At 41.4% G+C, this 26889-nt stretch overlaps 1 protein-coding gene across 1 annotated transcript in view; it reads right to left on the bottom strand.

Moving 5' to 3' along the window:
• myo10l3 (myosin X, like 3) overlaps positions 1 to 26889 on the bottom strand; it is an 84543-nt gene that overhangs the window by 7450 nt on the left and 50204 nt on the right. Inside the window, exons 13-33 of the mRNA XM_059342993.1 lie at positions 26686 to 26786; positions 25852 to 25918; positions 24134 to 24226; positions 22689 to 22757; positions 19683 to 19765; positions 19313 to 19421; positions 17324 to 17404; positions 14991 to 15115; positions 14207 to 14321; positions 10923 to 11029; positions 8178 to 8585; positions 8032 to 8062; positions 7091 to 7927; positions 5785 to 5908; positions 5037 to 5280; positions 4030 to 4125; positions 3744 to 3837; positions 3420 to 3475; positions 3176 to 3318; positions 1928 to 2122; positions 847 to 1004 (exon numbers count right to left, since the gene is read on the bottom strand). Coding sequence (XP_059198976.1) covers positions 847 to 1004; positions 1928 to 2122; positions 3176 to 3318; positions 3420 to 3475; positions 3744 to 3837; positions 4030 to 4125; positions 5037 to 5280; positions 5785 to 5908; positions 7091 to 7927; positions 8032 to 8062; positions 8178 to 8585; positions 10923 to 11029; positions 14207 to 14321; positions 14991 to 15115; positions 17324 to 17404; positions 19313 to 19421; positions 19683 to 19765; positions 22689 to 22757; positions 24134 to 24226; positions 25852 to 25918; positions 26686 to 26786 — 3336 coding nt within the window. The remainder of the gene's footprint in view (positions 1 to 846; positions 1005 to 1927; positions 2123 to 3175; positions 3319 to 3419; positions 3476 to 3743; positions 3838 to 4029; positions 4126 to 5036; positions 5281 to 5784; positions 5909 to 7090; positions 7928 to 8031; positions 8063 to 8177; positions 8586 to 10922; positions 11030 to 14206; positions 14322 to 14990; positions 15116 to 17323; positions 17405 to 19312; positions 19422 to 19682; positions 19766 to 22688; positions 22758 to 24133; positions 24227 to 25851; positions 25919 to 26685; positions 26787 to 26889) is intronic.

Raw genomic sequence — 26889 nt, 5'->3', positions numbered from 1 at the left:
CAGAAAATGTAGATTTTGACACCAAGATTGACCTTCTGAGTGGCTTTGAAGATATATTGGTTCTCATAGATTTTATATGCCTACCAACCTAGATCCGCTATCCTGATGAAGCGGCTCCCATCAAAAATTGAAACTTATGGTGATAGAGAGCATGTGGAAAATTTGTGGAGCTTTTGTCCGACGTGTCCCCTTTATTTAGCTCCACCTCCTGACTAAAATGGTCAGTTTAAAGACCTGGAGGTTTTGAAAATGGGGCATTTCTTGGAGTCATAAATTGGTAAACTTTTAGTATGTTTTTAAGTACATCTGATACTACCGTAAACCACTGAGAAATCTTTTGTTAGAATTTTTTTCAGGTTAAACCATATTTGCACCTGAATATAAATCTATCTTTACGGTGAAGTAGAGCATTCTTAAACCAGCAGACGTTTGGATTTAAGTGAGTTGATCAAGTCAGTTTGGAAACAATAACAGAGTAGCAATATCAGTGATGAATATGATGCAGTAAAGCTTGAAAACAGCTTCATATGAGGAGTTAAAAGAGGTAAATATAAGTGTTTTGAAGCAGGCAAAAGCAAAAACAAGATCACGGCACACACTCAGTGAGTACCTCACTTCACTACAGTGTGTGTCCCTGCCAAAGGTTTGCACGACTGAAAAGAATTGGATTAAAAATAATATCAAAGTTAATAAAAATGCCATGTTTAATGATTTGTGAAATCATTGTTAGAACATTCAGTGAGTCACATAGCATCTTACAGCCAGGCATCAGCCACAGATGTGCAGTTATTAGCATGAAATTAGTCATTTAATTGCAAAGAAACAGGGAAATGATTCCTTTATTACCTTGATGTCCCTGATGAGTTGTTGTGTGGGCGTTTCAATGGGAACTTTGCTGTCTATGGCTCCCTGTATGGCATTCGCCCACCGCATGGCCTCATTCAGCATTTTGGTGTAAAGACGGTAAGAGTGTTTACGTCCATGGATGATTATATTCCAGTAACCTGAGTGAATGAGGCAGAAAGTTATTAGAGGCTAAATTACTCCCCAGAGGAGCTGAACAAACAAATCTGAAATGTTTTTCCCTGCAAAGTTATTACAGCATAAAAATAATAAAGTTAAAAGGATTTATGGGATTTGTGTTTGTTAATCGTCACTGAAAACATTATTGAATATTGAACAACCAACACTTAGAAAGTTTATCCAGGAGTCAGAGAGCTTAAAGGAAACACAGTTATTCCAATAAAGATGTTGCTGTTAAAACATTCAGGATGATTGAAATGAATGAGAACAACTAAAGGTGACTGTATGAGGCGTGTGCACGTGCCTCGTGCACGCTCGTCTGGTGGGCGGGGCTTAGGACAGCAGAGAGCTGCAGTTTAAAGTCTGCTGGGGTTTTTTTGCCTTTTCCAGCTCAGACCACTGGAGTTATACAGTAATGAAAAAAATAGTTTTTGCCAAATGATGCCAAAACACTCTGAGTTTGGTAACTTTTATATAGATATAGATATATAGTTTTAGTCATATTTGTTCACAGAATGAGAAATCACAATCATGAATGAGGCCCTGTCGACTTGTACACATGTATTTTTAAAAATGTAGCTGTTCTCTATGTGTTTTGGCCTTTTGTACGTAAGCAAATAGCCTTGTAGCTCACTGAAAACACAGCTTCTGTAAAACTCAAATGGTCGTTAAGAATTTGGTCGATCACGTGGACTTTTTAATCTGTGTATTTTTTTTATTTTATCTATGCTACGTCAATCCGCCAATGAGTTGAGAATAAAGTTAGATAAAGCTAAAGCTACAATTTGCAAACTGAAAGTTGCAATAACAATTATAAAACACAAAGAAATAGAAGTTTAAGCTTAAACCGGTGAGTATATATGTGTTACTGAAGATAACAGAGTAATGTTGACCATGAACTGACCAGTATCCTTGAAGACCTTCTCATCTGGCTGCACCACAGAGCAGAGGCTGTTGAGGACCAGAGTTCCCAGTTTGGAGGTGCTGCGCTCTGACGACTTGTAATAGTCCAGAGAGTTAGTGGTGAGAACAAACCAGCGCTTCTTCAGCTTCAGAGAGGTGCTTTTGGCTCCTGACTTCATCTCTTTATGCAGCCAGCCTGAGGGAAGATAGAGATTTTTGTTCTTGTTAGTGCAGAATCTCATCAGCCATTTGTGGAGCTAATCAGGGGTATCCTACAAACTGGATACAACGTCAGGCTGTTGTAAAGTAACTGGTGTTTGCCTTAAAGATCTTCAGCAGCTCTATGAAGAAAGGCTCATCTCTAGGGCTCAGACCATTGTTTCTGACTCTATTAACCCCTTGCATGCTGAGTTCCAGCTGCTTCCTTCAGGGCGAAGGTTTAGTTTCCCTAAATGCAGTACCAATAGGTCCAGGTGCTCTTTAGTCCCATCTGCTTCTCATAATCCTACTGTATTTAACAGTGAGCGATAACTGGGAACTGTGTTGTTTGTACTATTGCACTTTGTGTATGTTGTACTCCGGGGTGGTCGATATGGCTCTAAAAGATTATCACAATATTTCAGGGTATTTTTGGGATAACAATATTCTTGACGATATAACAAAATACTGAAAAATATATATAAAATATGATTTTTTTAGTCTGTAAAGATAAATTAAAAAAACAAAAAAACAAAATATATCATAAATCAATCATAAATCTAAAATGTAGTATAAAGTGAAAATCTCAACAGTTGCCAAATAGAAAAAAAATACTTTTGACTCTTGATTGTTAGCAAATAATGAAAAAATAACCATGTAGAGGGTCCGGGGGCCCCCCTGGGAGAAAATGTTGTACATTTTAAAGTACAATGCATCAATCTCATCCACTTTGAGAGCTAAATGTGAGCAAACACCGTCTAGATAATTAATGGGAAACCTTATAATAATATGGCAAGAAGTAGGAATGTTGCAAATATCATGATATGCATTTTTTCTACTCATAAAAAAAATATACCGGTATAATGGTGGATGATACGACATGGCACGTCCCTAGTTGTACATGTATTTTATGTCTTTTGTCTTATACTACTGTCTGTAAATGAAATTGCCCCTCAGGGACATTAGACAAGTTTTACCTTACCTTACCTACTGCTTAAATAAGAACATGAATTAACTTTCAAATCATAAAAATGTGTCTCAAGTGACTGACCTCTGACTAAGAACTCCTGCCCGTCTACTCTGGTGTCTCCCTTGGATTTCTGCAGCAGGCCGATCCAGTGGTGCATCTCCTCAGGTGTGTCTGTGTTGCAGTGGATCACCCGGTTAGCCGTGATGATCACAAAAGAGTTCGGTCTGCAAAACAGAACACAGAAACACTTTGTACCATGTGCATACAGCCATACCACTTAGAATGCAGATTAAATACCTAATTTAGGTTATTGGCCGTTCCTCACCTGTCAGGGTTGTCTGATGCACAAACAGAGTCAATCAAGCCCACATCTAGTGTTCCCTGGACAGACAGAAGAGATTTTAATTTAACTTCCCATGATTTTTCTAAATCTGCAAATACCATTAACTCCACTGCAACCTTTTAATGTCCATAAAAATGAGCAATGATACACCAGTGTGTGTATTCTGCTTCTTCAGCTTAAATTACTATATGGCCCAGATCTGGACCATCATATTTAAGCTGATTCAGTTACATGCTTCACCATTATGGCTGAGAAATGTGAGTTGAGTCTGGGGCCCCGGCAGCAGAGAGGTAAAACAGCACTAACCACTGCATTCTTTGGGTTGGCCTGTTCATGGTGCATCTCCATGAGCTGCTCCGGGCTGGCGCTGTGGACCCGACTCAGCACATTGAACCAACCACTGGATGGGGTCAGAGGGAGTTCAGAAAGTAAAAGTCAGCAAAACATATAATTGGAAATTACACCATGAACTTCCACTGGCAACCACAAGGTGGAACTTTGTTTCCACACATCACTTTTACGGAGAGATGATGACTAAGCAAAACAGCCACAGTTAGTTGATGATTCCTATAGAGTCTATATTATAATGTACCTGGCATCTTCTGGAGTCTCTGCATAGATGTGGTAGGTCCTCTCCTCAGTCACGATATTCAGTGCATTTTCCTTCTCGTGATTGTCCACTATCTCCCTACACAATGAGCCAGAGTAAAACAAAACTTAGTCAACCATATAGTGTTGTGTTTCCTTTGAGAAATACTGATTAAACCTCTCAAAATCTATCTATAAAAGCAAGAAGAGTCTGTGTGTGTGTGTGTGTGTGTGTGTGTGTGTGTCTAGTTCATATCTCTCTGACCATTAGTCAGACTGACCTCAGATATATACAGATCATATGTGGCTTGCTCATGGCACGAAGGTGTGCATCCTCGATTTTGAAGATTTTCTAATTCATTTTTCAAAATATCATTATTTACGCATTACACTGTTTCTGATCAGACGCCTTTTAGGGGAGCTCCGCCCCATTGTGTGATAGGCCTACACCTGGTCAGTAACACAATTCACTCTGGATTTCCACCCTGACTCATCTCATCTGTAAGTCTATTTAGCCTACCTATCTTTAGTTTTAAAGTGCGCTACAAGGTTCGATTTTCCAATAATATTCTAATAATTTCCAGCCAATATCAATGTTTAATGTGTATGTGCTGGATGGTGTGGTACCTTATGAAAAGTAAGTGTTTTATGGAGTTACAGACGTTGTAGTGGTCTGCATGTAATGTGCAAATTCTGCTATTCATGATTAGCATGCTAAGCTGAGATTTAGCTTTATTCACTTCTTATGTTGCATTACTATGTAATTCAGGGATGACATTCATGTTGCTTAGCGTAATGCGAAAAATCATTTAATATGAGATACTTACATGCAATATAGTATATCAGCTAATTGGGTTCATGTTAATATACTTTTAGTGCAGCATACTGCTTAATGTGCTATCTCACCATTAGCAGGCTAACGAATACATACTTCCTACGGGCACTGCACTTGAACAACAAAAGGGAAGAAAAGTAAGATTTTTAACCCCATGAGTGAGAACAGGGTCTTACTTGGCTGTGTGGATATCGATGGTTCCTTTCAGTTTCTCTTCGCTGTCGCTCTCAAAGTACATGAGCTTCGACTCCCTCAGAACGAACCAGCGCATCTTCCAGTTGCGCCGAGACAAGGTGGACATTCCTCCTCCTTTCTTGTAAAGCCAACCGGATTTAAGGGAGTCCTGCTTGGCCCGAAACCACATGAAGGTCTCGTCCTTTAGCACGCACCAACGCCGCCGCCACGGGATCATCAGACCACCTGCAAGAGGGAAAAGTGGAGAAAGCAGAGGGAGAAAAAAAAGGATGTTTATTTACTAAGGTTTAATCTCAGTTTAATTGGAGCAGTAAAAACAGATGCAATAAACACCTTCAAGGGAACATATTTTCAGGCACATGGTCTATGTGAGAATTGAGCAATTTGATACTTTCACAGTTTTATATAGCACCTAGTCCTTATTTACAATCAAAAAGTACATACGGATCTCAATTTCTACAATCTGGGACCTTTAAACAGCTTTAACACATCCCACTAACATCCATTCACACAAGTATGCAGGCATCCGTAATAAACAAAAAAAAACAGACAAACAACAATAAACTACATATACCTTTTTGTAGACAATATACTCAAACATAAAGAAAGAAAGCAAACAAAGAAAGCCTGTTAGACATTTCCAAAACTTATAAAACAACCAAAGCTGCGTTCAGCTGTGCAGAAATCATCTGCATGCCTGCTGGGCAGTGATTTGGTAAAGCTACTCACTCTTCATGTAGAGGTAGCCATGGAAGTATGGAGGCCCACTGCCATTCAGTATATTCACTCTCCCATTGGAAACTTCCTCATCTGTGTCCACGTAACCATCGTTGTCCTCATCGCTGTCAATGAACTGAAACACAAACACCAGCATTTATAACGTTAGACGTCCTCCATGATGGGGCCTTGTACTTTATAAGCAATTTATATAAACTTTCTAGTTTCGAGTTTCTATAACCTGCACATTTCTAAGGTAATTTCAGGACAGCAGGGGTTGTTGTTTTTCTTTTTCTGAAGACTACAGAAAGTCATTTTTTAATTCCAGTACTCAGATCAGTGCCAAAAATCTGTCTGACCTTGTTGTCACTATGTTGTCAATCAACCTCACCATAAAACTGTCAAATACACCATAAAACTGTCAAATATACACACACACACACACACACACACACACACACACACACACACACACACACACACACACACACTGGCATATGCGCACAAACACTTCCTCCTTTCCCTTTGACATTTTGCTGATCTGACAGGGTTAGGCCTGAGCTCTCTGCTTGACTTGCAGTATCTGGGAATAGATTCACATGCTCCTCAGCACAGCCAAAACAAATACTTGCAACAGTGTTTCACTGTGATTCTAACACGAGCCGAGCCCCTTTGATATGTTAAAGAGCGGATTCAGGCTCGCACACGTGCAGAGTGAATATTGGGTATGCAGTTTAGGTGTTGAGTTGTGGGAAGAATAATATAGCCGGAGGAATGCTCGGCATTTTACTGGGTAAATCTGGCTTAAGTTAGAAATGGAGAACATTTGAGGGCAAAAGTACTTGAAAAAGACATTCGTTTTTGGTTCAACAGACACTTTTTTTGGCAAACAGTGATACTCTAAATCAGCCATTCTCAACCTTGGGGTCCCGACCCCAATTGGGGTCATGAGATGATTTCTGGGGGTCGCCAAATCATTTTGGAAAAATATAAATGCACAAAATTAATATTAAATTACATAATATCAGACAGGGAGATGTTTTAGTTGTTGTCTGCTTCATTATTCGTCCAAAATTCGTCGTACCAACTGAGTTTGTATGAAAAAAAACTAGCGTGTTGTTGCTTTACCGCAGCTGCAGTTTGCTAGCTATAACTGATGGAAAAATGGAGCGATGGCTGCAAAGAAAGCTGGGATTGCAGACAACATGCATGTTAAATTTGGGGGTCGCGACTCAAAAAGGTTGAGAACCACTGCTCTAAATAACTACTCATCTGGATTAGATCTGTAGGATTTTACGGAAATTATTCTCAGCCTCACCGAGTCCGAGCTGCCTCTGAAGGAGTCCAGGCTGTTTTGGGTGCATGAAGATTTTCGCAGCACCTCCTCGTCTGTGAAATGGCCGTCATTGGTGCTCGCACCTGAGCTCCCGTGAGCCTCCTCAAACTCCTCCTGGTCGTAGTCAGACTCTGGGTCTGGCAGGATTGAGTGGGACGCCTCCTCACTCACAGGCTCAAAGTCTGAGCCCTTGCTGGCTCTCTGGCATGGCCGCCTTTCTCCATTAGTGACTACAGGAGGAGGAGGAGGAGGAGGAGTAGGAGGAGGAGGAGGAGGTGCGGGGGTTAGGGAGTCTGTGGGAGCAGGAGGATGAGTCAGTCCGTTGGGGGTTGGTGGGGAGAGCTTTGAAGAGGCAGCAGAGGCAACTAGTCCTTCTGCAAAGGCCGCTGGAGGAGGGGGAATACTTCGGAGTACTTCCTTGTCCAGAGGAACGGCAGCCGGAGGAGGGAAGTCCGGCAGAGGAACGCACTCGTCCTCAGCGTGGAAACCTTCGTCCACCTCCTCCTCGGCCAGGGGGGCTGTAGATTCAGTCGGGTCGTGGAGGTTCTCCTCACTCGACAGCGACGGCTCCAAACCACCAAAGTCCAGGAGCTCGAGGAACTCGGTGGCCACGCGGGAAGCTTCCTTCTCCAGCCGGTAGATCTCAGCGTCTCTCATCTGCCGGAGCTCCTCGTGGGAGACGTCTCCCAGGAGGGACACGCCGTCCTCCTGCTGCTTCTGCAGACGCTCGATCTCCCTCTCTAGACGCAGGATCTCCTCCATCTGACGGCTCTCCTCCTCAGAGGTCTGACTGTGGGACAGAGTCTGGGACAGCTCCTTCTGCAGAGGACAGGGACGTAGAGAGGACATTTTAAATAAATACATCCTGCCACCACATTCACACTTCAGGTTGTGTTTTGTTACGTGAATAACATGTGATTTACCTTTTGACAAACTCCATTTACCAGCGAGCTCCTACAAAATAAAATAAAAAACATTCCGGATGACAAATATGCATATAAAGAAACAATCCAAGTCATCTGATCTTAATAAATGCATCTCTATCAGATCAAAGAGTGAGTTACTCCACCTTTTCTCATCTGCTTTTGCTGCCATTTTCTGCCCCTCCTCTTCCTCCTTCATCAGCTCCTCCCTCCTCTTTATCTCCTCCTCCATCTGCCTCTGTCTCTCCTCCTCCTCCTCCTTCTTCCTCCTCTCCTCCTCCTGTCGTCTCCTCTCCTCCTCCATCCTCTTCCTCTCCTCCTCCTCTACTCGCCTCCTCTCCTCTTCCTCTTCTCTCCTCCTCCTCTCCTCCTCCTCTCGCTTCTGTTTCTCCTCTTTGAGCTGGCGATGGAGGGATCGTGCCAGCTGGCCTCTGTGATGTTTCTGCAGGATGACGGCGGCGACGCGCAGACGCAGGAAGACGCGTCTCCAAAAGTGAGCGCGGTAGTTTTTCTGGATGGTGACGACGCTGGACTGAACCCTCTTGTATTGTTTCCTGATTAGAGAAAATCAAACACACACCTTCAAATCAAACACAGTCCAAAAAGACACAAAAACAGATTTGTCAAAAAGATACAAAAACGCAAAAAAGTTTTGTCCCTGCAGCCATTACACTGAGGAACAAGTCATAGCTATGCTTTGCACAGGTGTTTATTTATTGTTGCTTTTATGTATGTATTTACTTTATTTATTTATTTATTTTTCTTTCTTTTTTTTTTTGCTATTCGTATTTTAGTTTACATCAATATCTAAGTATAGTCTGGACCTGTAAGAACTTTTCATTTTTAATTTTATTTAATTTAATTTTTATTTAATTTGCCATTTCTTAACTCCCACTGTCTTAAGTTGAATGATGTGTGATATGTGCCTCTTTTGTGTGTGTGTGTGTGTGTGTGTGTGTGTGTATGAGGACTTTATACTGCAAACAAAATCTACTTCTGGGTACAAATAAAGTAACCTGTAACTTGTAAGTCCCATATTTGATTCAATGTTGTGTGTCGCCACTCACATATTTGTGAAGTGGCACAGCACTGTTTAAATAAACACACCGGTTAGAAAGCCTGTACATTGTGCAATGTTTAGAGTGTGATGAGCTTGTGGCCATGTGGGCTGCTGTGTTTAGCCCTGTGTGACTAAGCCCCATCACACACACACCCATGCAAATGCATTGAATACACACGCATACAAAAAGCACACACAAATACAACTGACCTGCAGAAGGACCACACACACTGGTCTGACTCTGACCTAGTCTCCTCAGTAATCACTCTGTGGCCTCTGGCTGGCCTCAGGACACAGATAATGTTACATATAATAATACAAAGACTTTACTTGTGTCTTTAGGGAACTTCCCTCGTCTCTGTCTTTAGTATGAGCGTCCCTGAAGGGAAGGGAACTCACAACCTGAACGCTGTCATCAGTCCCATTATACTCTCCCAGCGGAGCCTTTCAGAGGACTATATGCGACCATATATGTTGTAGCACGCAGGTGCAATTACATCCCTAAGGGTGTCTGCATGTGCAGATTTTTAAACCGCCGTAGTGATGGATGTGTTCCTGTCTGACAGGCGGAGCAGAGAGGAGGGAAACTTGCTGCTCAGGCGGAAAAAGTGATTTATTCAGTGAGTTAAATAAACGACATCGACTGTACACCATCATGTACCAATAAATTAAAGCTTTGTTGATGCTACAGATAAGTATGTATGCCCAAGGGTTATCCAAGTCAGGGGCATGACCTTAACATCATATCACACTGTCTCTTAAAGACATAAAAGTCAAGTGCATGAGACATTGTAATCTGCAGAGTAGATAAACATCCAGTTTCTCAAGTTTTTGTCCTGAGGTTGCGCCTCACTGTCTGAACTAAAAGACATGAAATATTCAATCCCAGGACACTATGTTTTCATAGCTGCACCGCTACATCAAATAGAAATATTCTAGATGTCTTGTGCATAATTTTATAAACAACTTTCTAACTATGAAAGGACAAAAGCAACATGCACTCTTTATTAATGGTGTTTGGTTCCTTTGATCTCCAAGACTATATTTTCACTGATAGATTTTACCAGATGAGGTCTGAAACATTCTTGATAAAGTGAGACCAAGTGGTGAACAGTGGGTCATTTTTAAATTCACACATTCCACAAGGGCTGTCCTTGTCTGAAAAAGTTTTCTTCTACACTAATCACTAAAGATTTTGTCCATGAATCGATTCATTTGACGGTTCTGCAAAACTGCTTTTTTTTTTTTACATGAAGAATCATGCAAAAACTCTAAATTGTAACACTGTAAATTTGGTGTTTACCACAGATATGCTGCTTGCAAAATAAGTCATTCTGCACAAAAAAAGCATATAACATGACTAATTGTCTAAGAGGGGGCAGCTCTAGATTCCACACACCTGCCTATAAGACCGTCTTCCGTGCAGAAACTTTGTAGTTAATTTTCTCTCTAGTTTCATTGGAAACTCTGGGATCTTAATTAGTCTTTAAAAAAAACGCTCTGTGGATGTGAACAAAATTAATTCTTAATGACTGGCTCACCATTGAGTCAGCATGTGGTATGAGATGAAATAACTGTGCAGGTTTATTGCACTGGAGAATATGTGAAGCAACTTCTGCAGTGATTCTGAATATATAAACCCACATAAGGCATGCAAAGACAGAAAGGTAGGCATGTGTGCAAAGGCATGCACATATGCACACAACCCCCCCTCCAAAAACCACACACACACACACACACACACAAGCTGTACACCTCGATTACAAAACAAACACTGACAACTGTCGCTGCCACTCAGCCCCGCACCCCTCCTCCACACTCCACCACTCACCTTGCCACATAGCTGAGGATGTGGGCGCGGATCACCATGCCAGCCCTGCGCCGCACCTCTTCCCTCTCCTTCTCCAGCCTTTGCTCCAGGGCCTCCTTCAAGAACACCTGTGGGACGAGCAGCGCCACGGCCGACAGGGAGTGACAGAGACAGAGACACACAGAGAGGGAGGATGGGAGAGGGAAGGGGACAGGATGGGTTAGTTCCTCTTCTTAGCAAGGCTGCAAAAGAGGGCCCACAGAGATGTGAAGGGCCCTGTTGTCTGTTGGCAGCACCCTGTGCCCACTGCAGAGGAAGCTGTGGTGCAGTTGAGGCTAGCAGGCTAGCTGCTCTCCCTGACTGCAGAGCAGAGCAGAGGGGAGAAGTGGCACGGGGACTGCAGTGTTGCTGCTAATGCTGCTGCTGCAGAGCCTCATTGTGTTCAGGCGTCCTTCCTGAGCATTTCCCTACTGCTGCTGCTACCGCTGCGCTTGTAGCTCGACTGACGTGCACAGGCAGAAAGGCTCAGAGAGAGGGAGGGGAGAGGAGAGGTAGGGAGAGGAGGGATGGAGGGATGAGGGGGAGGGATAGTGGCTGGTGTCCAAATAGAAAGCCACACCCCTCCTTGCTCATATGAAGGAAGGAGAAAGAGTTTAGTTAACCCTTCCCTTACTCCTGGAGACTTTTTTTCAAAGTTGGCAGCCTATAGCTCCTCCTAAACGCCTAAACAAACAAACCTAAACAAGAAATGAACAGAGCGTCATAAAACATAATCAGATTTTGACTGTCCGGCCATGTCAAAGCGGGCCGGGAGAACCAGCCAGCTGTGTATCTGGGTTTATGTGATAATGCGATATCTGTTGCTAGCCTGGAGGATCAACTGGCTCAGTAAGGGAGAGAGACCTTTGAGTGGCTGTGTGTGTGTGTGTGTGTGTGTGTGTGTGTGTGTGTGTGTGTGTGTCCCAGATGTTCCACTAATCAAAGGATCCCACAGCTGCAGCCCTGCCTGCCTCTGTAAAGTCTGTGAGAGGAGGAAGCTTCCTCTTCGTCCACATCCTTCCCTCGTCTGTGAAACAAATGTCTCCCAAACACACAATTCCTGCAAGATCATCCAAGCCCCCTAATTCTGGGCAACACACTTCCTCTGCACACAATCAGCACGCATATAATTACACACAGATTGTTTCTCCAAAGGAAATGTAGCCCCCTTCTGTCTCTCAGCCCCCTTTCCCACCACAACCCACACTACATTTCCCTGAGCCCAAAAATATTACACTGCCATCAAAAACACAACCATGTGGACCGAATGACACAGTCTTAATTTGAAAAACCAGCCTCGCTCTCCTTCTCTTTCTATGTATATACAGTACAGTGGGGCAGTCATCAGCAGAGGCGGCCAAAGGTCAAAGTGCTGACACTGGATGCATAATGAAGTCCTCCCCACACAGAGGAAAAAAGTGATTTCTCTCTGTGAAGTGAGTAATACACAGTGACTCCAGAGATTTATACTGTGTGTGCATGTGTGAGAACTTTAATATAGATAGGCATGTGCACATTAGCGGTTATGCACAAACTCAAAAAGACCCAACACATCAAACACATCAAACATTTTTGGCCTCAACATATATTCCCCCATGTGCACCATAGACACTATTCATAGTGTGCCAGCCAAATGGTGTATTACAACAAAACTGTCCAACAAATTTGAAAAGTCTCAGTGATTTAACAGCTGCAGAGGAACCACAACTTAGAGCAGGAAGCAACAGTGGCACAAATGTGGACGTAGCTGATTTTAAGCAAGCACATAAAAGTGTTTTATTTATATCCTCTTTTCTTTTCTGTGCGGAGGCGATCTATGCTGAGCTCAACATGACGCAGAGAGGTTTTGCTGTCCAGATCAAACAACTCATTAAAGGTTAATCATTCAGTGGCAGTGCAGAGACAAAGAAAGGCCTTTGCTGGAGGGAGTTGATGATTGTTTGAAATAAGGCAGAGAGAGCAAAAAGAGAGAATGAAGGAGAAGATAAGCGGTGTCGCAACAGATGATAACTTTCCCTCTAACCTCTGCGATGCTTTATCTGTGCCTCCAAATCACTCGCAGGGAGTTAAGTTTCTTAAATCAACAGCTCGACCTGTGTCAAGAAGCTAACGCTCTTCCAGGATTACTGTAAGCCCCCCACGCTGGGTTACAGTTACAGTAACAGTTGTTGGTGTCACTGGTTTTTCAGAAGTAGCCATGTAACTCTGTGGAGAGCTGAAGATTGACCACAACCGGCCAGAGAAATCTTTGGGACATGAGTCACAGTTGGGGCACAAACTGTGGCACACATTAACAGCTTGACAATGACAGCGGCCTGACTTCTTGAGAAAAACATCAGTCACAGAAGTATGGAGGACCATTCCCGCCAGTAAAAGAAAAAAAAAAGATCCTGTGAGTCATTATATATATAAAAAAAGAAAATTAGACCACTTTTTTTCCCTTTAATTTCTTGTTCATTTTAATGCCTGGTACAACTAAAGGTACATTTGTTTAGACAAATATAATGATTACAAAAAAATAGCTCATAGGAGTTTCATTTAAGATCGAATATCTAGCCATTTTCCATGGTTTTCTTGATGATAATAACCAAAATCAATATCAAGAAAACCATGTAAAATGGCTAGATATTAGATTATTATTATATTTGTGCAAGCAAATGTACCGTTAGTTGTACCATGCATTAAAATGAACAAGAAATTGAGTGGTGTAATATTTTTTCCATGACTGAGTCTTTATTTTGACTGAGTTTGCCATTATAATGACTTCCAGGTTCTTTTTTTCCCACCACGTTGGCAGAAATGAGCTCCCATACAAAAGACAGAAGATTAAACCAATATGCTGTGAGGGTTATCTGTATGAAACTGTTCATATCCCATTTTTCTTTTCTATTGAACACGTTTCAAAGAGCATGTAAGAGATTGACCGGTGGACTGTAGAGTCAATCTAACAGGAAAACGTGTGTTTGTTTGAACTTGAATTAATCACATTTTGGGCACAAATATCTGTTTACCCAGTTGCATTATGGGGAATTGTCTCCTGTTTTGGAGAAAAAAGCTGATCCCCACAAAGCAAACCATACCAATACCATACAATCTTAGGGTTAAGACTTTGTTTTTGGATAATCTTAGGGTTATGGTTTAAAGTTAGGTTAAGGTTTGGGGCTGGGTTTGGGTAGTGGTTATGGTTACTGTCAGTATCCAGGGCATGAAAGCAGTAAGTGACAAAAACAAGTTGGGGCATGTCTGTGTGTGTATACATGCTCTACCTTTGTCTTCCCCAGCTGCCACTCTGTCTTGGTTTTGTCATGAAGTGTGAGAAGCTCTGAGCAGCTCTGCTTCTCATCCGTCAGATGGATTTTGTTCTTCAGGATCATCTTGTACCTGTAGAAACACACATTCTTTATTTTTTACTTTCCATATATTTGTTTTTTTCAAGTGCCAACCTTAATACCTGCATTCTTTCTAATGGCCAGCAGGGGGCGACTCCATTGGCTGCAAAAACAAGTCTGTTTGTATACAGGTCTATGAGAAAAATTACTACTTCTCACTTAAGTTATTACCTCAGTAAACATTTTCCTGATGGATTTATGGTCTCAATCATTAGCTTCAAATCTTCTTCAATACAGTATGATGTATATTTTGTAAATTATGGTCATATTTAGAGTAAAACAGGCTATAGTTTAGAGCATGGTGTTTTTGTCTCATAACTTTCACCATTTCACAGTGTGTTTGCAGTTCAGTAAAGTTAATTGTAACATTTTTCTCATCTAAAAATTTCTTGTTCAGCGTCCGGTTCGTTTTTTGGACCTCTCATCAAAATGTGGTCACTTCTGGCTCCAGAAAACTAACATGGTGACAGCCACAATGCCGCACTTGAGGCTTCAAAACAGTAGTCCACAAACCAATGAGTGACGTCACAGAGGCTATGTCCCCATTTTTTTGTATAGTTTATGGTTTTTTCAGTTGCCAAACATAATTCAACCACTTTAAAGTGACTCATCAGCGTTGGTGTTTGGTGCTCTTTTTGTATTTCTTTGGTATTTTGCTGACCTGTTGTAGAAGTCCTGAAAGGTTCTACGGACAGGGAATCCAGCCCTGCGGATCTTCACAGTTTCCAGCATCCCAGAATATCTCAGCTGGTTCAGGACCACATCAGGATCAAACTGGTTGGCCTTCTGTAAATGACGAACAACAAACAACCAAAATGTCTTTTCATTCCTCTCAAACAATACGCACTTCTTTGCTTTACAAGTGTGTGACAGCTAAACACTGCAGGCTAATATAATCCCACACTCCTATTCAAATCATCATACTGTGGAGTCATGTTAAACTTGAACTAGAAAAGCAAATAACCGTGGGAAATGCTATCAATTTACATAAACAATAAGGTTACTGCAACGAAAACACGCAGCAGCATCAGACAGAAACCTGAACAGTGTTAAGCAAGACTTCAACAACCAGGTAGGTCTTTCTTTCTGGCATAATCAGCTGTATTGTTCACATCTCAGTGCTACAGATGATCCTCAGGCCCACTTATCTGACTGGATCTGTGATATCTGCCGCCTTACACCTCGTCACAGCCTGATTGCTCAGAGGGAACTGCACGAAGGCCATTGTCACCCTGCAGGCCCCCAGTTCTGGATAAGCGCTCACACAGGACCACAGCATTCCCTAAATGTGTCAATCTAAGTACAGGCTAATGCTACTATGCATGGAAACAGGCAAGCTTGCATGAGTCCATAATCAAACACACACACGTACACAGACATGCACCCCTCTGAGCTCTGAACTCTGCTCTTTAGCAGAGGATTTAGGCAGCCGAAAGAGGTACGGCATGTTGACTTGTTTGAGTGAAAACAAGCTGACCCTTCCCTCAGTTACATTTTTTTCCAAGGAGGGTGGCTGCATGTAAATCACACAAAGTTGTGCGCGTGTTTGCATGCACGCAATCCTGTCATACTGCAGGATTAGCAGAGGCACGGCTTGTTTCATCTTGACCGACTGAGGCCAGGTGAGTGAATGCGAAGCAGAGCCAGAGAGAGCAAAGGACGGCCGGGAGATGAGGACGGTGCAGTTTCGCCACTATGTATGAGGTTTTCACGAACTGTACACTGAGCCGGATCTTACAAACAGAACATACAGAAGTATTTATCAATGTTTATAATCCACTTGGGTATCTCATAATAATTAATCAAGGTATTTGGTGAAGGTTTGCTCATAACCATTAGAAAGTGTCTTACTTTGTTGATGTGTTGTACATTTTTAAAATGTATATGTAGATACTAGTATATCAAACTCCTATTTGTCCACAAAGCAATATCTTGCAGGAAAGTCCCCACACCCACACTCCCCACACTCTCAGTGTTGTTCTGACCGTTGGATGCGTTGTATCATCTGTTTTTAATGTCTGCTAAATAAATCCCGCACAAGGCTGTGATTCGAATCTATCTGTTCGTCAAGTGTTTTCTTTAAAGATTTTCTACTACAGTGGCTGCATGTAAATCACACAAAGTTGTGCGCGTGTTTGCATGCATGCAATCCTGTCATACTGCAGGATTAGCAGAGGCACGGCTTGTTTCATCTTGACCGACTGAAGCCAGGTGAGTGAATGCGAGGCAGAGCCAGAGAGAGCAAAGGACGGCCGGGAGATGAGGACGGTGCAGTTTCCATGCTAATAAGTAAGCGAGAAGGTGTGGAATGACGCATAGGGAGGTAAGGAGCAGAGAGAAGAGGACAATCACTGCACTGTGTACTTTAATTACAAACAATAACAGAGAGAATGCCACTGGATTGCATGGCAGCCAGTTCACCTTCTCACACAGAGAATAAAGAAACATAATATACCCAACTCTCCACCTATCCAATATCAGAACATTGGATAACAGTGCAGATTGTGAAGCATTTGAGTTATGTGGTAAGAATAGTGGAGGAGTAGAGGCCTAGTAAATAAACTGGCTGCACCACAGCCACAGCACTGTGGTCTTATCTTGGCATTCCACTGATGCAGCCAGATCAGCAGAGCATCAGCCAAGCCGCTGCAGCTGGAGCGGCCAGCGGTGACCTCCGACCTCTGGTAAAGGGGATAAAGTGGTAGGAATGTGATGGTACACTGCACTCTTATTGGAGGAAGTACAATGAGAGTCTTTGCGTCAAAGCAGGAGAGCGTTATAAGTTTATTAGTAAAGAGAATTTGCAGAGAAGCAAAACAAAAAAAAAACAGTCACTTTTCAAGTGGAACATTTACATGACTAAAGATTAGCTCTGAGCAACAGGAGCTATGAATAGCACCCAGGAGGTTTAACTCTGCAGGCGCTGACCTTGACAAGACCTGGCAGGGATTCTGACATTTTCTTTTTTTGTGCAATGAAATTTGCATGACCTACCTTGTCCATGTTTGGTTTGATGCAGCGTACAAAAAAGGGGTTTGAGGCACTTAGTGTGGCCATCAGGGAATGAAGAGAGTCCTGAAAGACATCAAGAGCAACAAGAGGATTAAGATCGGGACAGCAGAGAAGCATCTTATTCAGTCCAAATATATGTCTATTCATGCATGTACTTTTCACCTTGTGGACAATAATAAAAAAGCACCAAGAAAAGCTGAAATCCAGTCAAGCTACTTTATTATTTGTTCAGTATTTTGCTTGTGGGTGTGAGAATCTTGGAAGAAAATCAGCGATTGCTGCTTTAGAATAAAGAGAAATGCAACCTTAATAATGTCACTAAAGCTTCAAATAATGATGTTAACATATATATTAATATAATTTACATATTCTCTATGAGCAAAAATCTCAGATTTCGGACCATTTTGAACACTCTGTTCCCAACAGTTTATCAACCTTCAGCTCAGTTCATGCCAGATTTCCTTAATATGGCTGTCTGCTTCATGACAGCAGCATTTACATTAAATAGCTGCTACATGTAGCTACATGTGGACGCCAAGGGTAACCTGAAATATTGGTTGCTGATGTTCAATAGTAAAAAAAAAAAGATTTTGAAGATTTCATCATCAAAAAAAGGTGTGTCTAAAAACAAGATAAAAACACTAAATCTGAGGGAAATTATCTTGCTGCATGGACAGATAATTTCACTTGACAAGACTTCTTAAATTAAGATTGTTAAATCTAGGAATAAGCATGTTGAACTCTTAAAATAAGAAATTAACTCTCAAAACAAGATAAATTAAAGCTGCAAGCAGCGATGAACTGGCCCGAGAAGAGTGCACTGACAATTATTTGTTTCTTACCAACATAAAAAAAACGTAAGATTTAGAAGTGTTAGATCATTTATCTTGTTTTAAGAGTTATTTTCTTATTTTAAGCGTTCAACATGCTTCTTTCTAGATTTCTAGATCTTAATTTAAGAAAGAAAGCAAGATAATTTCCCTCAGATTTAGTGTTTTTATCTTGTTCTAAGACACCCCTTTTTTGCAGTCTGGGGACTTTTTTTTTTACGGTAAAAAGTGTCGCTACACTGTGTTACAGTTATTTCTCTGGCTGCAATGAGACAGGTGCTACAGCGGAGCGTCACAGAGGGCGAATAGAGTTGCAGCAGCCATGACTAATATGAGAAAAATAAAGTATTTTTGAACATTAAAGTATGTAAACATGTTCGAGTAGAAACCCAAAATACAAGTATAAACCTGAAAATTAGCATAATATGTCCCCTTTAAAATACATATTAAGTTAAAGTAAAAAAAAATAAATAAAAAAAAAGGTAAAAAAAATGTACAGATTCCATGTATTTTTTTTAACTTTCTGTCTCTTGCAGAGTGTTACTCAGTGCATATTTACCATAACACACATCAACATGCACAAACACACACCCTGAGGACCCTAAAACCTCGCAGGCTATGTCAGCCTGGCTCTCCTCGCTGCCTCAGACAGTCTGTCTCCAGCGAGGCCTGGCCTGGCAGAGCTGAGCGTGATTGGCCCCTGGTTGGCCCCTCTCTGCCCAGCCATCAACCGTAATCCCCGGGCTTTAGGAACTGTAGGCCAGGGCAGCCTGCCAAATCCTCCCCTGCTCCTTCTCTCCACACTGCAGTTAGGACATGCTAAGATAAGCCCTCCACTGCCCCCCCTCCACCGCCACAACCACATATTTCATACATCCCATCACCCATCATTCCCTGCAGATCAAATACACTGGCTGCATTCTGCTTCCCCCTCTGCCTCTCCATGATTTCTATCCTTCTTTTTTTGTCTGTGCCCCCGCGCTCACACATACTGTGCCAAGATAGACAGCCAGAAGTTAAGGGGTTAAGTGATTCTTACATGCATCAGCACATGGGAGACAATTCACCCATTGTCTGTGTGATGACACAATCAAACAGCCTCACATTGAACTATGAGCGATCACAGAAGCTTCAGTCTCACCCTGAACTGAGAGCTGACGGTGGGCTTGCGTCGGGCCGTTCCCATCTTGAGGGTCTCGTCTCCATTTCTGCTACCGACACGCTCAAAGAGGTCGTAGATGAAGTCAAGCCTGCAGACACACGGTGCAGAAAAGGCAATTGTAAGAACTTGCATATGACCATGTGATTTTGTATGTAGTTGTAAAAGCCCAAATAGGGACAGGAGTTAAAAATTAGCTGAAGCTATATCTCTATATGCAGCACATCAGATGCATTCCCTGTATCTATGCTAACTGCATTGTCCCTATTAAATAAAATTAAAAAAATAAAAATAAACTGAATCATACATGGTGTGTTCAGCATGCAACAGGCCGAGAGTGTGAGAGGCTCACCTGCTGTCTTTGAGAATGAACAAGATGTCGTCTCTGAACGTGTCTCTGTTTTTCTCGAGGATCCCACGCACATCATACAGCACCTGAAACAGAAGTGAAGAAAACTAAATAAGTGAGCAAGACCACAGTGTGTTCATATCTAAGATTTTGATGTTAGTAACAAAACGTTAAAAAAAAAAAAAGGAAATAAAATGAATAGACACAACAATTTTTTTAAAAAATAATACATACGAGCAGACGTGATTTCTTATATCCTTAGAGCTGAATATATTATGAATATTATATTAATATACGATGATATTATGAACACTGCACAAAAGGGGTGCATAATGAATATGGACAATTTTGTTGTTGAACGCTTAAAATAAGAATTTAACTCTTAAAACAAGATAAATTATCTAACACTTTTAAATCTAAAGGCTTTTTTTATCTTGGTAAGAAACAAATAATTGTCAGTGCACTCTGCTCGGGCCAGTTCATCGCTGCTTGCAGCTTTAATTTATCTTGTTTTAAGAGTTAATTTCTTATTTTAAGCGTACAACATGCTTATTCCAAGATTAATAATCTTAATTTAAGACATCTTGTCAAGTGAAATGATCTGTCCATGCAGCAAGATCATTTCCCTCGGATTTAGTGTTTTTATCTTGTTTTTAGACACACCTTTTTGCAGTGAATATGCACAATAGATCTTTGATTTTTGGAATTTTTTAAAGCAGAAAAGTTGCATTTTATACCTTTAATGTCAATCGAGATTGGACAAAAGAATGAAAATTAAGCAAAATTGTCCATATTCATTATGCACCACATTGATGTTGTGGAGGCTCATTATCCAGACTGAGTGATTCATGTTTTCAGATGAGGACGTGTGCACACAGTGTGACCTGAGTGAGGACTGTAAATGTTTTGAGTGCTCAGTTTGACCAAAGACGAGAGGACGGGCCTGCAGAGCGCCTCTGTGTTAATGCATTCACCTGTTGAGTTCTGTTCATCTTAGCAACACAGCATTCCTCCACCCGCCCCGACTCATATTAAATGCACTCTGATTGTTCTGTCTGTCTGTGCTCTTTAGAATGTAAAAAAAGGTGCATATAACATATTTTCTGCAAGAAACTGCATTGAAATAATATTAAAACACACACAGTCATGGTACATGTGTGTGTATGTGGGCTTGTATTCACAGCTGCGTGCGTGTATACTATAATCCAATAACAACCCCCATCCCCCATTCCCAAGCCTCGAGGCTCACGGGGAGCCATGAGATCCAAACTTGACGACACATGTATTTATAAATCACAGACACACTAATTACACTCCATTCCTCTCACATTGGAACAGACTCGTACAAAAGGCTCTCTGTGTCTGTCAGTTGCAGGTTCAGTTAAGTGGGATGGTCTCGTGATGCTACAGAGAAATGAGGAAAAACACACCGTTTCAATGCAAAGTTTTACAGGTGCACTGATCATGCAAACACTAAACTCATGATAATATAATGAGTCCGTGTTCAGCTCTGGATTTGGAAAGTTCTTTGCATTATTGCTTCTGAGACACATCAATGTTTATATTTGACCCTTGATTTCAGACGTGGTGAGGTTTTGATTTGTTTAAGTTCATGTCCGACATTGAGAAACTTAATTTAAATCGTCTGCATTTCCCCGGCACCACACGGATAATCAAATCTATGGGAGGATGCAACTATTTCCCTGCTGAACTCAGAGCATCGTTTCAGATAACAGAAGGAGCTTTCAGACAGGCAACTAGAGTCTCCAGAGAGACACACTGGAGAGAGGAAGAGAGAGAGAGACAGAGAGAGACAGTGAGAGAGAGAGAGAGAGAGAGAGAACAACTGCTCGGCCTGCCTGTTCTCTCTGGACTAAGTCATTACCATAGACATCCATGCCAGGCTTGTGACTGAGCTGCCACACTCACACTGAGGAGACCTTGTCTGAGGCAGGCTTCATAAGGCCATTCTTTATCAAGGGGAATCTTTCTACTCTCCCCCCTCCACACACACACACACACACACACACACTCACTCACACACCCCATCCCTCCTGGCCTATCCCCTCTCTCTCTCTTCCCTGCTCTCTTTTCTCTACACTTCCGTCAGGACTAATCTCTGCTCATCATGTAAGCAAAGGAAGAAGAGGATGACGGTGAGGCAGTTTCTCCTGACTCAGGGAAAAAGACAGAGCAGGAGGAGGAGGAGGGGAGGGGGGGGGGGGGGGTGCACTGTCAACATCCTGTAGCTGATTTTGGCAAAGATGACCCTGCTGCGGCCCATCCAACAACTACCTCACTTCCCCAACACACTCATTCAGGAAGCAAAAGGTTCTGCTTTTTATCTGTGTGTGTGTGTGTGTGTGTGTGTGTGTGTGTGTGTGTGTGTGTGTGCGTGTGTGTAATTCAGGCGGCAACCTCCGGGTCTGAGCAGGGAGGCAAACCAGGAAGTGCCTTAAGCTGCATTCTACCGGAAATCCCAGCAGGGGGTGCTAAATTTGGCTGCAAAAACATTTCTGTCCATTCATTTCAATGCAAAATTTGAAAACTTCTCACTTGATTTATAACCTCAGACCACAACACTATGGTCTCAATCACAAGTAAAAAAATCTTCACCAAGACAATTTCATGTTAATAGCACAAATAATGGCCCCATTTTGAAGAAAATAGAAGATAAAGAATCGTATGATTTGGGGCGTGGCTACCTTTGATTGACAGGTCACTAACAAGGTGAGCTGTCATCAGGAGAGAAGCAGAACAATGCGTATCCACGGCAACATGTCAATAAAGTTATATATAATGTTATATAGATATAAAACGTATAAAATCCTCCACAGTCCAGATATGGTCTGCTCCCTGTATCAGAAACAAGATGGCGACACAAGATGGCGACGAGTGTAACGCTGAACTCGATGCTTCCAACAGGCCACAAACCAACGGGTGACGTCACGGTCACTACGTCCATTATTTATACAGTCTATGGTGTAATTGTGTATAAGTGTTAATTACCTCTCCAGCGTAGTGTTTGATCCCAAACTGGTGGTCGGTCACTCTGGGCTTCACATAGTACGGGTTCGTCTGAGGAGAAAGGACAAAGAGAACACTGACTTTTAGAAATGACGTTCATGCAATTAGTCACAATCAAATTAAGCAGAGTACATAGTACATTAAGAGCTCCAAGAGTTCCAAATAGGGCAGCTTAAAGGCCAGTCACACATTAAGTAACTAATGAGGACCCTTTATTGAGTATACGGAGACATTACCCCTAACAGCAGCAGACTCTCTGTAACCTTAAACTGGTCCAATATAAATCAATAATAACGTCCAGGTACAGTGATTCAGGTGTCCTTGACACATCGGTCATATTGTAATCATTGTTTTTTTGTTTGTTTGTATGTTGTTGCTGTTTTTTTGTTTGTTTTTAACTTTATTATTATTGTTACATTTGTATTGTGTCTGTGTGTTTTTATTATTTGACAAAAAATTAAAAACATTTGGATACAACAGGGAGAAAAACAACTAATTAATTAAGTAGCTGACTGTTTTCTGCACTTTACAGAGGAACAATACTCTGGAATGATCAATTTAATAGTTCAATACAGGTCACTAAGTAGTACACACACTCATACACACACACACACACACACACACACACACACACACACACAGACACACACACACACACACACACACACACATACACACACACACACACACATTTCTACACTTGTTTTATTTTACTTTTAATATTATTATGATTTTGCATCATTTTTATGTGTCATTATTTTTTTTCTATGTGATAGTTACTTGTTTTAATTTAACTTGTGAATTTTAATATAGGTAGAGGCCCTGTATAAGCCCTTTTGGGCTTCTTTCCGCTACCTTGCACCTTCCTTTTGTTGTTATCTCTTTATCCTTGTCTTCTGTCTTATTTGTGCAAAATAAAAAAACTTCAAACTTAAAAAACTTCACTAAACATGTTGCCTGCATTAAGCGTCACAGCTACTTTCCCCAACTCCTTCAACCACGACCTTAAAACTCAACATGTGCTCCAGACACCTCAGGGAGAGGTCAGCCAGATCTCACTTTGTACTTCTCCTGTTTTTTCCGTCAGCCATTAAAAACCCTGCAGGGTTTTCTGAGGACACTCTTTTCTCCTGCACACAATGCTGATCAGTGCCTGAGAATGGCTGATCACATTTCAGCATTGTTTTGTTTGCATGTGAGAGCGCTCGGGGGGCGTGTACAAGCGCCGCACAGACCTTCAACTCTGCACCGAAGGCAACAGGCAATTCATCAGCCAGGAGTGAGGTTTAACTCTTTGGGGCAGTCTGAGCTGGTGGGCGGTGAAGGCACATGGATCATTTTTATGTCTTTGTGTTTGAGTGTCTGCCTGGGATGTACAGTGTGAGAGCTGTGTGTGCATTCTCATGTGTGTGTGCGTGTGGACTCACTGCGTGTCGGCTGTGCAGTTTCTCCAGTAGGGTGTAGTCCGTGCCTTTGGGGAAGCGACTCTCCTCATTGATAAGAGCCAACATGCCCAGTTTCTAAAGAGGAGACAGACAGAAAGAGGCACAGAGAGGGTGAAACGCACGGCAGTCATGATTGAACTAGTTATAATCCCATTGGGGCACATCTGGCAGCTTTTATTATAACAATATGTCCAGGAAACAGCATAAGAATTCATTCATTTTATTCATAAAAAGAAGGTTCACGGAGCAGGCACGATGTTTGGCAGCAACACCTAACTTCACAGTTACACACAGTCCCTCCGATAAATCCCCTGTAACACTTACCACAGTGTATTAACACCATATCTACAGGTCATGAAGAGGGCATTCATACTGGATGATAGTGTATAATGTATACTGAATGGACTATTATAGCATATAATAGAGTAGAAATTATAGAGTGCTTACTATAGTTGATTACTGAGGCAGTATAGGAAGTAATAGTGTAATATAAGACCATCAGTCAACCTCTAGTTTGGAACAAGTCAAGAGCATTAATAAGACATTTTAACTTCTAATAAGTAAAATCTATATACTTTATGACATGACATGATATAATAATAGTATGTGTGATTGAGTGTTGTCATGAAGTAGTATAAATGCATTAAAATTCACTATGAATGCCCTTATAATGCACTATTTTAAATGTGTTCACCTGCTGCTGTTTCATGCCCATTTGCACAATTGTTTGTTGCTGTATGTTTTTAATGGTGTATAGTGTATTGCTAGTGTATTTATGTATTACTTATGTGTATTTATGTTTATTCAGAGATTGTATGTATATCTATCTATCTATCTATCTATCTATCTATCTATCTATCTATCTATCTATCTATCTATCTATCTATCTATCTATTTATTTATTTCATGGAAAATGTTACCAAATCCTCTTATAAAGGGCCATCAAGGCAAATTATACAGTCATGGAAAAAATTATTACACCACCCTTGTTTTCTCCTAGCTTTCGTGTTCATTTTAATGCCTGGTACAACTGTTTGTTTGGACAAATATAATGATTACAACAAAAATAGCCCTTAAGAGTTTAATTTATGAGCTGATGTCTAGCCATTTTCCATGGTTTTCTTAATAATGATGTTGGTTATTATCAGAAAACCATGGAAAATGTCTAGATATCAGCTCATAAATTAAACTGAATGAGCTATTTTTGTTGTTATCATTATAATTGTCCAAACAAATGTACCTTTTGTTTTACCAGGCATTAAAATGAACAAGAAATTGAAGAAAACAATGGTCTAATATTTTCTCCCATGCTTGTAAGTAATAGTCTAAGTATAAAAGTATAAGTCAGGCTAAAATGGTTACAGTGTCGCCTTTTTGCTTCCCTAAACTTTCCCTAAAGTTTGTGATTTTGACCCAGAAACTTTTCTGACACACGCCCAGCTGTGTAGACGCTCAGCTTTAACCACCATCATAACCATGGTGATAAAATAAAACAAATTGTCTTAATGCCCCCCTTCAGCCAAAGCTCCAGCCACTGACTGGGGTACATTACTATGCACACAACATGCGAAATGAGACTATATAATGATAGAGTAGTAGAGATGGAGGTCAATGTAAGCACAGTGTGGCGTCTGGGTCAGCACGCTCTGGCTGGCGGTTAGCGGTTGATACCGGCAGAGACTCTGCTCTCTCAGGGTTACCTTTTCAATGAGATCCAGACACTCTGCGTTATCCATCCAGTCTATGGCCTCCCACTGGATCCCCTCCCTGTGAGGACAAAGACACACACACACACACACACACACACACACCATGTATATATATAAATATAAACAAGGAGGAAGACACAATGGCTGTATTGTCCAGTGTGAGCATGTGATGAAATGAGCCATGTCCAAGCTGCTGGCCCATTTTACAATAAAACAACTGTCTGGGGGAGAAACTGAGCCGATCCCAAACCTCTGGCACTCTGCCTGTATCCCTGCGAGGAGGCCCAACCCCCAACCCCCATCATCCCCAGCCCTATCTGTCTGTGGAGCAGACTCAAAGTCTTGTTTTATTGTTAGCATGTCTATGACCCTAATCTGAAGAAATATATGTGTTTTCACTGTTTGGATATGTTTAAACTCTCTACCCACTGAATTAAAATTAGAGACCGATAGTAAAGCTTTTAACAAAGGACTCAAACGGTGGCTAAAATCTAATCAACAGTGCACAAATTAATAGTTCTTAACTGGTTTACTGTCTGATCATATTGCCTTTGCTCTGTTGCCTTTTTACGTTCCTTATTGAAAATTGCTTATACTTCTTTGACTTCTTTTTCCCATTGTTCTGTTGCTGTTTTTTTTTTTAAATCTTTGTTTGGTCCTTCCTTTTTCCATTCTTGTTATTTTAATTGCCCTATCTTTTCAAAAACTGCCTATGGACATGTGTTGCAAATTAGCACTTGTGCTAAAACAATGCATCTGGTCTGTCCAGTGTAATTGCTATGTCCATATCAAATAAACACTAAATAAATAAATAAACATCTTTACCTGTTGTATTCCAGCTGCTCCAGCGAGAAGATGTGCTTGTTGAAATACTCCTGGAGTTTCTCGTTGGCATAGTTGATGTTAAACTGTTCAAACCGGTTCACCTACAGAATGGAAGGGCATGAATTAAAAACCACGTCTGGAGCTTAAGGATCACCTTCAGACAGGTTTTAAGACAACTAATGAGAATTAGCTTTTGCCACGGAA

The sequence above is a fragment of the Centropristis striata genome, chromosome 10 (assembly GCF_030273125.1).
Source record: "Centropristis striata isolate RG_2023a ecotype Rhode Island chromosome 10, C.striata_1.0, whole genome shotgun sequence".
Lineage (NCBI taxonomy): Eukaryota > Metazoa > Chordata > Actinopteri > Perciformes > Serranidae > Centropristis > Centropristis striata.
Note: the sequence above shows the minus strand (reverse complement) of the source record. Positions and strands in the feature narration are given on the sequence as shown.